The sequence below is a fragment of the Myxocyprinus asiaticus genome, chromosome 31 (assembly GCF_019703515.2).
Source record: "Myxocyprinus asiaticus isolate MX2 ecotype Aquarium Trade chromosome 31, UBuf_Myxa_2, whole genome shotgun sequence".
NCBI lineage: Eukaryota > Metazoa > Chordata > Actinopteri > Cypriniformes > Catostomidae > Myxocyprinus > Myxocyprinus asiaticus.
In genome coordinates this window covers 41,719,986-41,733,602 of record NC_059374.1, presented here as the reverse complement: position 1 = coordinate 41,733,602, position 13,617 = coordinate 41,719,986, and the positions used below count along the sequence as shown (strand labels likewise).

Genomic DNA, 13,617 nt, shown 5'->3' with positions numbered 1-13,617 from the left:
GGTTTGACAGTGGCTTTTGAAAGATCCGGACCAAACTCCTGACATGAATTGTCCACTGACAGTGCTTGCAAATCACTGACCCGTTTTACTGAGGCAAGAGCCAGCAGTAATGCGATCTTAATAGAAAGCACACGCAATTCAACAGAGTCCAGAGGCTTGAAGGGGGGCCCTGTGAGCACTTTTAGGACCAAAGCTAGGTCCCAAGTCAGAACTGTAGCCAGGCAAGGGGGATTCAGCTCCCCTAAGGAACTTTATAATTGAATCATGTTTGCATACACAAGCATTGATGGAGTGAGCCCTGCGTCCAATCGCTCGAAGAAATTTGAAAATTTCAGGTATGGGGCAGTTCACTGGGTCTTTGCAGTGTGAAAAGCACCAATTAGTGAACACATTCCATTTCAGTGCATAGAGGCTTCTTGTAGATGGCACTCTAGCCTGTAAAATTTTGTTCATAACCGATTGAGTCAGTTCTGTTACGTTTAGCGAGCCCCATTCAGGGGCCACACATGCAGGTTCCACAGCTGGGGCTGGGGATGCCAGATTGTGCCCTTCGCTTGAGAGAAGAGATCCCTCCTCAGCAGTATTTCCCATGGAGGGCCGTCCAAAATCTCTAATATTTCTGGAAACCAGGACTGGTTGGCCCACTTCGGAGCAACCAATAGAATCTTTTCCTTGTCCTCTCGGACTTTGCATATGACAGAGTGAAGGAGGCACACCGGGGGAAATGCATATATGCATTTCGCAGGCTATTCGTGGGCCATTGCGTCCACTCCTAGTGGAGCTTGGGACTTGGGAGTACCAGAGGGGACAATGGGCGTTCTCCACGGAGGCAAATAGATTGATCTCCGCTTTGCCGAATATTTCCCAGATCCTCAGGACAGTCTGAGGATGAAGTCTCTGTTCGACCGGCATCGCCCCTTGGCATGACAACATGTCCGCATTGTAATTCAGATGGCCTGAGACATATGTCACTCGCAGGAGTCGCTCAACAGGAGGAGGTGACACGTTAGTCTCATCATTAGTAGAGAACGAATTCTGTCGTCATGTTGTCTGAGCGAATTACAAAATGGTAATTCGCTATTTCGGACTGAAATGCCTTCAAGGCTTGGAAAACAGCCGACAGCTCCAGGCAGTTGATGTGCCATGCCCTCTGCGCACCTGTCCAGGTGCCAAAAGCTGGGCGTCCTTCGCACAACACCCCCCAACCTGTGTTGGAAGCGTCCATGGTCATCATGGTCATAATAGCCTTTCTGCCTGAAAATCTGCCCCAGCTTGACACCTTGCTGGTAGAAGGCAGGAGTTGTCCAAGGTGCTAGAGCAGACAGTGATATATAGTGGCACACGGCGCTTGAGCCAGCACTGAAGAGGTCTCATTTGTAAGAGATCTCATGGAATTCACAGCTTCAGTGGAAGTGTTTTCCCCAGTTTGAACTAAGACACTGGAGAATGGCCTGAACGCTCTCACTCACTCACGGAGTCGAAACATACTCCTAAAAAGAAGATTTGTTGGCTGGGGGAGAGATTGCTCTTCGCCCAGTTGACATTGAGGCCCAAGCTATTCAGATGTTGGAGCAATAAGTCCCAGTGCTGGTATAATAGAGCTTCTGATTGGGCCAGTAATAGTCAATCGTCGAGGTAATTCAAAATGCGCATGCCGCTCAGTTTCAGAGGGGCGAGTATGGCATTGATGCACTTTGTGAATGTGCAAGGAGCCATGGACAATCCAAAGGGCAGGACTTTGAACTGATACGCAGTTCCCTCGAATGCGAATCTCAAAAACATCCTGTGATGTTGTGCAATTTGAACATGAAAGCACACGTCTTTCAGATCTATCGATGCAAACCAATCGTGTGGGCGGATGTGCGATAAGATCTTTTTCTGAGTAGTCATTTTGAACAGGTTCTTTGTAAGTGCGCGATTCAAATGTCACTGATCTAAAATTGGCCGAAGCCACTGTCTTTCTTCAGGACAAGAAAATAGCGGCTGTAAAACCCTTTGTGGGTTAGACAATTTAGAACAACCTCTAGCGTGTTCTTTGCGAGAAGATTGTGTATTTTGGCTCGTAACACCGCCGCGTCTTCGGACCATGGAAGACAGAACACTGTTGAAACGGGGCGGCCGACGTGCAAATTGAATCATATAACCATGTTTGATCCTTTTAAGTACCCAGTCGGAAATGCTCGTAAGGGCCCGCCACGCGTTCGCGTAATGGAACAGAGGGTAATTTGGTTTGTTCATTGTATGATATAATGCGCCGCTCACCATTGGGAAGCGGTTGTGCATAATGTGTGGGCTTTGAAGTGGAAAAGAACTCTATTGAAAAAGTGTGAGCATTCGTGCGTGTGCAACGAGTGGCGTAAACTTTTTTGCATTCTTTATTGCATGTGATTGAATGTGAGACACAGAAACAACATTTTGAACAACAGTATTCCTTTCCCGACAAACAGCAGTGGGGAAGAGGGGAACAGTATTTTGTGTCTCCAATCGAGCCTTCTTTGGGATGGGTCCCTTTGATGCGGCCCTCACGCTGAGGTGGCTGCCTTCGTTTGGGCTACAGCTTGCATGGTTTTACCGGTGGCAACTTTAGGTGGCGCTGAGGCAGCAGGCGTGGGTTTTTAACCAGGCGCTGGCCCGAGACTTTAAGGTTGTGATTAAGTATTGTTCCATTTTGGCATAAAATGTCTCTTAGCCTGTGAGTGTTGTTGATTCAGGACATAACACTCGGCAAATCTATCCACAAAGCCACCGAAGAGTCTGGCTGGAGACACCAGAGCATCAAATAGAGTGGCTTTTTCCACGTTACACATTTCCATGAGGGTCAGCCAGATGTGACGATCCAAAACTACCAGGCTGCCTATTGACTTGCCAATGGCGTATGTAGTTACTTTCGTGGCTCACACTGCTAAATCCGTAGCGGTGCGGAGCTCTTTGAACATCTCTGGATCATAGCTTTGCTGGTCCATTTGCTTGAGGAGCTTAGCTTGGAAAACTTGGAGCACCACCATCGCATGAAGTGCTGAACCTGCTTGGCCCACCACTGAGTATGCTTTTCCAGCCAGTGTGGACGTCAGTCGACACAGCTTGGAAGGATGAACAGGGCGTGATTTCCACGCCCTGCTACTCGCCGGGCAGAGATGTGCTGCTACCGCCTCTTCCACAGGGGGTAGTTGTGCATAACCTTTGTCTTCCCAATGGTCCACTTTAGTAAGGAGAGTGTAATCGCTGTGCGAGCAAGCTGAATAGGGCACGCGCCAGGATTCTGTCCGAGCGTTATGAACTTCCGGAATGAATGGGGTAGATCTTTGGATCGCAGTCGCTTGACGGCGTCCAGACTGCAAGAACTATTCATCAATGCGAGATTTTGTAGGTTCCTCTGGAGGAGACCACTCGAGACTGAGCTCTTCGACTGCCCTTGAAAGGACGCAAAGCATCTCCAATGTCAAGTGTACTGAATCGTAAGGGAACCATGGTTTTACTATAGTAATATCATAGTAACCATGACTGTAGTAGGCTAACCATGCTTTATTGCAGAAATATTGGTTTTAGTATAATAATATTGTAGTAACCATGACTGTAGTATGCTAACTGTTTTTTTTTTTTTCCTTTTTTTGTTTTTTTTTAAACCATGGTTTTACTATAGTAATATTGTGGTAAATATGAAAAGTAGTTTTTTTTTGTTTTTTTTACTATAGATTAATCATGAGAGTTCCATGTTTTTTGTTTTGTTTTTTGGCTGAAACATGGTTTTACTCTAGTAATATTGTAGTAATAATGAAAAGTAGCCATGCTTTTTTTTTTTTTTTTTTTTTTTTTTTTTTACTATAGTTTAACCATGGTTTAATTATGGTTACTGTAGTAAACCCACAATCACTACAAAATTATTTATTTTATTACCATAGTTTTAGATTTTTCAGTATTTTCAGTTCTGAAAACACAGCGCTAATAACTACAGGTGCTTAAAAAACTAGTTTAACGTGACACTACCAAAGAAAGACGCTTCAAAAGTGCCTGAATGACGCATGAGTACAAAGATCAACAAATAAAACTAGTGCAGAGGGAAATAGATCAACAATAGGGTTATGTTCAAGAATATGTAACTAAAACAAAACATATTTTGACAGCCACTTTTTGTATTGTAGAAATGCTTAACTTGTCTGCTGCCACAATATATGTATATGATGTAACTTATTTGAATTATTTAAATTATAATACTTATTACATAATATAATAATAATTCTTATTTTAATTATTATTTACTGAATTTAATTTATTTGGGGGCCTTTCAGTAAATATTAACATTTGCGATTAATTTGATAAATTTATCGGCACATCATGTCATTAATTTAATTAAACATTTTAATCGATTAACAGCCCTAATAAATACACAAGCCAATTACAAGAATGGTTGGGTTTAACGTGTGTGTGACTATAATGCAATCCCTTTGATGGCTCAAACACATCAACAGACCACTTTAGAAAGTACTAGCCATGCCCTGCTTATCCTTTGACCAGGTGAGTTTTTTTGGCTGATGACAAAAGCCAGGGTTTTTACTCCTCTACTAATGACCTCTGGATTGTGAAATTAAAAAATGTCAAAAGATGTCTTACAGCACTTGATCTTACCAGACAGTCTCAGATCCAAATACTAGCCAAATCCAGCCCTGCTAAGCTTCTGAAACCAGGCAAGGGGTGAAAAGGTCATGACCTCTGGCTAGACCACTTTGAGGGGCCAAAGAGTGTGTTTGTGCGTGTGTTTATATTCTTGGTCTTGTTTTTCAAATCCACACTAAAAAACAATCGGAGGATCTCACAATTGTTTTATTTTACTTAAAGAAAATGAAGCCAATTTTAGAACCCTTACGATTATTTGCATTTTTATGACATCATTTTTCTTAATAATGCACCGTGCACATACACAATTCTCATTTACATATTGGAATGTCACATTGCGTTAAATCATAATTGTAACAAAATAGGCTAATTCTCATTGCAGTAATGCAAAAATAAATTATAAATATATACCATGGTAGTACATGTTGTTATGCCTTTCATTTACAGAGTTATGGAAACAACGCAAAATACCATATTGTAAACTAAGCTTTTTCTTTATGCAAAATATTTTGTTTTAGAGTTGAAGACTTACCCCAAGAAAGAGTATATAAAAACAAAATTCACATCCAACAACATGAGCACAGATATAAAAAGACAAAGACATTGCTTTTAATAAATAACACTGCTTGGATTAGATTGGCAAAAGAACCGCCCCCTCAGACAGTTCTGAGTTCTGATTGGTCTGGGAGAGCAAAAGCCTCATTAATATTCATTTTCATTCTATTGGCGAGTTCCACATAACATCTAAATGACAAATAAAAACTTAGATGTAGCTACATATCTGGAGAGACAACGGAGTGTGTGAGTGTCTTACATTTTATTAAAAAGTTTTGTTTTTATGTAGAAGCTTGACCTGGAGATATATGTCTGAATGGTAGTACTGTGTGGCAGTGTGTGTGTGTGTGTGTGTAGTTCATCGTGGTGGTCTTGACTGACACACACAGTCACATTTCTCGTGGTGTTGTAGGTAGATTTCCTCCAGAGCCCAGCGAGCGCGTGTTCTCTTCATGTAGAAATTCTGACCCGGGGAAAATTTCAACACCTGACAACACACACACATTAACAATTAAATGTAAATTCAGTAAATGTTGTGTAGATTCCTCAAGCAAATCCTTAAAGTCATAGATAACTCAAAATCTTCCTTTAAGAGTGACTGTAACACAAATCATTACATCAACGTTTATCCCTGCTAAGAGAATAACCAAACTGAACAATCCACGTGTCTCTGGAGACGAAAAATTTATTTATGGTTTCAAAAAATAAAAGGCTGTTTATTTTCCTTGACTTTATTGATTTGCTTCTTAATTGATATCTGTTATTGTCCCTCACCTCTTAACTGCTCTTAACTTTCCCTGGTCTGGTGTGTGTGCTGTTGACTTTGTTTGCTCGTTTGTGTAGCTGCGGTTATCTCACATTATTCAGCACTGACAGCTGCAGGCAATCACATTTGCCAGTTGTTGCCGTGGGTAACAGTCTGTTATTCTTCGGGACCGTTGACAGCAGCACAATGAGTGTTTCCTGACAGCTCTGTGACAGCTATCAATCACATTGGTGCCAGAGAATTCCTGGTATATAAACAAACTACAACTCCCAGAGTGCCTTGCTACTAGGGTCGGTTCAAAATATCGACGTTGCATTGCAGTCTTCATTTGAACAATCTGATATCGATTCTTAAATCCCAAGATCGATCTTTTACTTTGTGGCAACCCTCTAAAATGCACGTAAATCACTTGCATGTGCAACTAAAAATGTCTATGATTAGCTACTGGCTGGTAAATGTTCAGATTTCCCTCACCAGTGATTGTATAGAGCTGTTCAGCCGTGACGTCAATTTGTAGGCGAACCCGGACGTCTAATTCGCCATGGGTTCCCTCTGGATTTTCCTATGGGTTTCTATAATGGGGTTTTTGAACTTATGAGTAAAATAAGGTCTGTTGTAAATCATTACTTGACATTATGTGGACGAATGTTTACCACAGACCTTATTTTACTCATAAGTTCAAAAAGCCATTATAGAAACCCATAGGAAAATCCAGAGGGAACCCATGGCGAATTCTCTTCCGGGTTTTTGGATTACAAGCTGAACAGCTCTATCGTTGTATAGTGGAGAAGTTATTAGTACAGAGGTCCTTTCACTGCTTGTTGAGAATAAAGTTTAGTTTAACTTGTTATTTGTGTCCAAAGATGAGCTCCACGGATCCATATATCATTGAATAATATCTCTTTTACAATTTTACTCCCTTTCTGTTTTTTACACAGTTGTTGAATAAAAAAAGAAACATTTAATTCAAATTACACATGGATGTGCAAAAGAAACCATGCACATCTTCTCTCATTATATGCGCTCACTGGCTGATGCCGAGATCTTAAAGAGACAGTACCGATTTAGTGTTCTACATATCAATGTAAATACTTGTAAAAAGTACAAATTATGCAAGTAAACAATACAAATTTAACAAAACTACATATACAACATAATATATGCAATTTCAAGACAATTGATGGAATAGACTGAATATAACAATTTTTCAAAAGCTAAAATGTGACCAATTTGATGAACATTGTAACAAATGTATCCATATGAATCGATATCGAAAGATTGTGAATTGGAATCGAAACGGGAAATCTGTATCAATACCCAGCGCTACTTGCTACAGAAATGCAAAATCCAATGAGCCTTAATGCAATTCTAGTTAAAGGGGTCCTATGACGAGGAAACACTTTTTCCTTGATCTTTTGAGGTAAAAAAAAATGTATGCAATACATAAACATACAGTAACGTTCAAAACAGCATTTATTGAAAATAACCAGCAAAATCAACTTCTGACATCAGATACTGTAAATGAATCAAAACATGACCGTCCAAGTTTACCTGTCAACAACACCTTTTAGCTGATCAGAGACTAGTAAGTGAGGTAGTAAGGAGGAACTAGGATAGATACTATTTTTCCTAAACAACAAAGTTAATCCAAACTTATGCTGTTTCTGGCTATCTGCAGAGCACCTACCACATTCCATTAGAAACTAAGGCCACATCCACACTAATACAACCTAGAATGAACAGAATGAATGCTACAACAACTACATTTTTGCAAACTGAGATTTACGTGCCGCAATCTACGTTTCGCAGGAATTTTCTGGTGAAATTAACACTAGCGGCACTACAACAACTGTGCGTTTTATTCACTTTCACACAAATCACGACTACAACGGCTTTTTCACTCTATTACTCACACACTGCTAAGTTCTGATACTTTTGAAAAAACTTTTGCTCTAAGGCATCATTTGAAAAATGACACATTTTAATGCTTTTATTACAGACCCACCTACATTTACACACGTATTCCAATGTAATTAGCTTGTGTGGTAGCTCACCTGATAGAGTGTTGGACTTTGGACTCAGAAGACTCACCGTTCAATCCCGGTCAAGGATGCAAACTGACACGTGAGACGAAAGTGTCATAGAAGCAACGCGAATTTACGTAGTTGCTTCGGAATATGTGCTTTTCATGTCGCATTTAGTTTTAGGACACTATCGGTTAGGTTTAGGTGTTGGTTAAGGGTAAGGTATGTCTATCTTGTTCATCTCTCATTTATTTTTTTAGGACAATGTTGGTTTAGGGTAAGGACGTCTGTTTTGTTAATCTCTCATTTATGTTTCAGAACAGTATTGGTTAGGTTTAGGTGTTCACCTCTCATTTTGTTCACCTCTCATTTATCTTTTAGGACACTATTGTTTAGGTGTTGGTTTAGGGTAAGGATGTCTGTTTTGTTCACCTCACATTTATTTTTAGGACACTATTGTTTAGGTTTAGATGTTGGTTTAAGGTAAGGATGTCTGTTTTGTTCACCTCTCGTTTATTTTTTAGGACACTATTGGTTAGGTTTAGGTGTTGGTTTAAGGTAAGGATGTCTGTTTTGTTCACCTCACATTTATTTTTAGGACACTATTGGTTAGGTTTAGATGTTGGTTTAAGGTAAGGATGTCTGTTTTGTTCACCTCTCGTTTATTTTTTAGGACACTATTGGTTAGGTTTAGGTGTTGGTTTAAGGTAAGGATGTCTGTTTTGTTCATCTCTCATTTATTTTTTAGGACACTATTGGTTAGGTTTAGATGTTGGTTTAAGGTAAGGATGTCTGTTTTGTTCATCTCTCATTTATTTTTTAGGACACTATTGGTTAGGTTTAGATGTTGGTTTAAGGTAAGGATGTCTGTTTTGTTCATCTCTCATTTATTTTTTAGGACACTATTGGTTAGGTTTAGATGTTGGTTTAAGGTAAGGATGTCTGTTTTGTTCACCTCTCGTTTATTTTTTAGGACACTATTGGTTAGGTTTAGGTGTTGGTTTAAGGTAAGGATGTCTGTTTTGTTCATCTCTCATTTATTTTTTAGGACACTATTGGTTAGGTTTAGATGTTGGTTTAAGGTAAGGATGTCTGTTTTGTTCACCTCTCGTTTATTTTTTAGGACACTATTGGTTAGGTTTAGGTGTTGGTTTAAGGTAAGGATGTCTGTTTTGTTCATCTCTCATTTATTTTTTGGGACACTATTGGTTAGGTTTAGATGTTGGTTTAAGGTAAGGATGTCTGTTTTGTTCACCTCGTTTATTTTTTAGGACACTATTGGTTAGGTTTAGGTGTTGGTTTAAGGTAAGGATGTCTGTCTTGTTCATCTCTCATTTATTTTTAGGACACTATTGGTTAGGTTTAGATGTTGGTTTAAGGTAAGGATGTCTGTTTTGTTCACCTCTCATTTATTTTTTAGGACACTATCGGTTAGGTTTAGGGTAAGGATGTCTGTTTTGTTAACCTCTCATTTGCTTTAAGAACACTATCGGTTAGGTTTAGGTTAAAGTTTTAGGTTAAGGAGGTGCTTTTTACTCATTAAAACCTCCGTCTAACATTCACCTGAAAAACCTAGTCTAATTACGACACCATTTCACCCCCTGCTTGACATTCCACTGGGAAACTGCAGCGAAACGTGTAATGAGGCACGTAATTTCATTTTGCAAATATGTTGCCATGGTCACATAATTTTCATGATATCAGGGTGCACTAATCTGTTTAAATTTGAAAACTCAGCTTTCAGTTTCCTAACGTCATAGTTTTCCAAAGTATGCAGTAATAGAGAGCTGTGCATTAAATTAATGCGTTTTCAAACAAAAATATACTAGAGTAGTTGTGACCGAAATTATGACCGTTTTGGCACAAAATGTTGATACCATTTTAAGTGGACCTCACAGGGAAAATTTACTGGGGTAAAAAAGGTATGATATTACCCCTTTAAAATCAACAGTTTCAGTCTTAAGCCCTATTCAGTCGGGACTAGTTTTCCCTGAAGTGGTTATTGAAATTCGTGTTTCACAGACGTACTTTGTGATTTTAATCCCGTCCGAATCTGACAAGTCTGTGTTTTTCTCACGCAACCTCTGTAAAATTTCCAGAGCAAATTACCTACTGTTTTTCGGCTAACTCAGTGGTCCTCTGAGAAATCTAATCCCGTCTGAATGCGAATGTCTGTGATTGCTGATATTGAATTTTCACAATGCTTCTCCTCATGTATTTTGACCTATATGAACTACCGTTATGATCGCACTTACGCGCGCCATCAGCAACAATCTTCTGCCTGCTGCGCGACTTTAAATTTGGATGTAGATTTTTTTTGCCATCCAACGAAAAATAAGACAATACAATTAACAAGGAGAGCCAAATCACAGAAACAGCTAAGACTGGCCACTGTAATATCAGCATCTGGTAAAATACTCACCTTAATTTCTCCACTTAGTTAAGTAATGTTATAATTATATTTATTAATTACCCAATTACAGTGTTTATTGTAAGCAGCCACTTCTATAAACTCATGCAAATTTATAATGTATAATTAATTACAATTAAATCAAATTAAATAATTATTTTAAATAATGTGTAGGCTAATTTTAAATTGAAACTGAAGTTTAAAAGATTCGTTAATTTTATCACCTAAATTATGTGTTCAACCTTCTGTAATGCCCACATCTAGAAAACAGACACTCCCACCTCTGTAATAAACACGGAGATATTTAGTCATGTCCGAATCGGTACATTAAATCTCAGACATCATGTGATAATAACTGTTACTCAAACGTCATTTAGAAAACTAATCCCATCCGAATAGGGTTTAAGTTTTAGAATACATTAGCTATTCTGATGTCAAACTATTTTTGGACCATTAAAAAAGCACAGGAAATGAAGATAGATAGACATATGTCACTGTTGTCATCACTTCTGGCTCCCTTCAGATGAAACGCTACAGTTGGTCAGTCTCGACGGGTTTCACGTGTCGTTAACAGTTTGCTGATAATCTCACACATGGAGGAACAAATGTCACATTACTCACAGTTGATCCGAAGTACTTTGGTGACAAAATTATGCCCAGAAGTGAGCTTAACTTGACAAGACCTCCCTTTAAGGATGTCCTGAAAAGCTCTCGACTTGTTCTAACACATTTAAAAATGCCGCCTCGAGAAGTGTTACGACACAGTCTTGATGTCAGCGATGTCAAACGCCACTGACTCTCGTGGGTCTCGTGACCGACTGCGAAGAGCTCAAGTTCATATGTATCTTTTGAATAAGATTTGACTGAGCTCCTAGCTAGGATCAGGATTATTGTGAATACTTTTATCTGCTTGTTACGTCTTTTATATTGCTTAGAATTGGTTAGGTTTAGGTAGAGATGGGGTCGGGCACTCATAAATATCTATATTATAGTGCAATGTAAATAAAATGATTGTGGCTAAATTTACCCTTGTGTTACCCATTTTATATAGTTGATAACTGATTAGGTTTAGGAGATCTTAAATATCTATATGATGGCATAATGCGACTACACTTACTAAGTATAAAACCTATTGCTGTTAAACACGCGACAATATCCAAAGGTTGACAGTGACACGTCCCTTATGAGGCTGCCCTCTGTTTACCTGCTGCTTGCGTCGTAAACAAATGCTAAAGCGTGCTTTTCGTGAACGTAGATTGACCCGCTGGGCTCTTGCACAAATAGCTGTATTTGATGCCTCGGGAGTGAGAACAGATTTGAAGTCTGTAGTCATTATAATTAACTATATATAAACTGAACAAGTCTATGGTATGTCCTCATTTAGACAGCCAAGTAAATGTGTGTTAGAGTGTGTGTGCATGAGAGAATGGCAAAGAGTGGATGAGGAAAAGATATGGTAGCGTTTCATGGCATTCTGCAATAAGAAATGAGAATGTGTGTGTGTAAGAGTGAGTGTTAGTGTGTTTGTGCATGCAAGAGTGTTTGGAGCTGATAAGGAGAAAAAGGAACACACTCTTTGCTCTTTTAGACTCCACAGGAAAAACAATGGCACTTCTGACATACAGTAAACAAACCATAACACACACACACACACACACACACACACAGATCTAGCCACCATGCTTTAATTTCTATATCTCACTACAATATACTTTTGAGTGTGTAGAAACACTCCATAAACACACACACACATCTACTTGTCTAATTAAGGATATAGCATAGACTGCAGCTAATTATAATGACTGAATACTAACCCTAAAAACCAAAACAAAAAAAAAACCAAAATTCCTTTAAAATATTATTATTTACTTAAATCGTTTTTTTCAAAATTGAGGACATCTCTAAAGAGCTTTTCACACTGGGTTTACACATGGTTACCATCTTTTTAAACCTCCTTTTTGAAAGGGGGATAGCACTGCTTTTATCCCTGGGTTATGAAACCCTACTCTAGAGCAGGATTATCCCTGCATTTCAGAGCCAAATGCTATACAGTGACGATGTTTACATGCACTTTAGAAAACGGTTTATTCCAGTGTTTTTGATGAAAGCGCTGTTCTGACATGTAAACGAGAACGCTGTTTTCCGTACGCCGTTTAAGGGATTAAGAGAAAGCGGTTTAACACACCCAGGTTGCACCCAGAGAATGCAGCTTATGTGGCCATGTAAATGCAGATAACTAGACTGGATAACTAACGTCATAGCAGTTTATGCAATACATCATATAAACAAGTCAACACAATGGAAAGAATTCAATATTTCTGGGAGTACAGTGGGAAAATGGAAAACACATACACTATAAACTATACCCATTTATACACCAATTTAAAATATTGACTACTGTTCATAAACTCAAGTTTATTGGGGAATCCCGAAGTTTTATGTGAGAGGGAAACCCCACTATGGAAGCACAATTCCACTGCAGGTCACAATAGAAAATTAAGGAAACAAACACAGCGACAACTCTGGAATATCTGGAAATAAAGTGAAGCAATGCAAAAAACAGCTTTATGGTGTCCATGAAAACAAGCTCACTGTCAAACGATCCGGTTTTCGTCCTAAAAAGAAAATGGGCTAAAATTTTGCTTTACTTTGAGACTGACATTTCAGTGCATCCGTTGTTTTTATAGTTATTGTTACTATTGTAAAATAATGATAAATAAAATAGGGTCTCCTCTGAACAGTGTAAGAAACTTTAAGAAATGTCATACTGGTTATCGGATTTTCCAGAAACAGGCGTTGTTGAGAGAAAAAAAAAAAAACACAGACCAGTCACATCCGTGTATAAGTCATACTTTTAGTCTGACAGAAGTTGCGTGCGGCTGGCATTACGACCCAGGTGTTTCTCTCAAGGTCTATGGTGTATTTGGGCACGTTTTAATCTGGAGCATCAGCTTTAAGTAATCATTTAAGTAATGGTTTTGTTTTATGAAAAAATTCCAAAAATACTCCACATCTGTTTATAACAACTGTGTGCTTGCACATACAAAAAACAAAACAAAATAAATTTTAGTCTTGTATTTTATTCATTATTTTAATGACTGTTGATCAGTATATTTCTGAAGTTTGCAACTCCATTTGCTGTGTACTAATTGTTTGGATTTCTGTTTTTATGAGGGGTGTGATGAACGTCATTTTGTGGAGATTGTGAGGAGCTGTGCATGATAGAGGTCTTGTTCTGTTTTTAAGATGTT

The 13,617-nt window shown here is 38.8% G+C and overlaps 1 protein-coding gene across 5 annotated transcripts in view; it reads right to left on the bottom strand.

Annotated features, from left to right (window-relative positions):
* pdgfd (platelet derived growth factor d) overlaps positions 1 to 13,617 on the bottom strand; it is a 92,411-nt gene that overhangs the window by 42,288 nt on the left and 36,506 nt on the right. For 4 of the 5 annotated variants that reach the window (XM_051666329.1, XM_051666325.1, XM_051666327.1 and 1 more), the window contains one exon: positions 3,789 to 5,653. The exons of the other annotated variant lie outside the window; for it this stretch is intronic. In XM_051666329.1, the coding sequence (XP_051522289.1) occupies positions 5,556 to 5,653 (98 nt within the window). In that variant the 3' untranslated portion in view covers positions 3,789 to 5,555. Of the gene's footprint in view, positions 1 to 3,788; positions 5,654 to 13,617 lie in introns of those variants that run through there. 5 annotated transcript variants of the gene reach the window in all.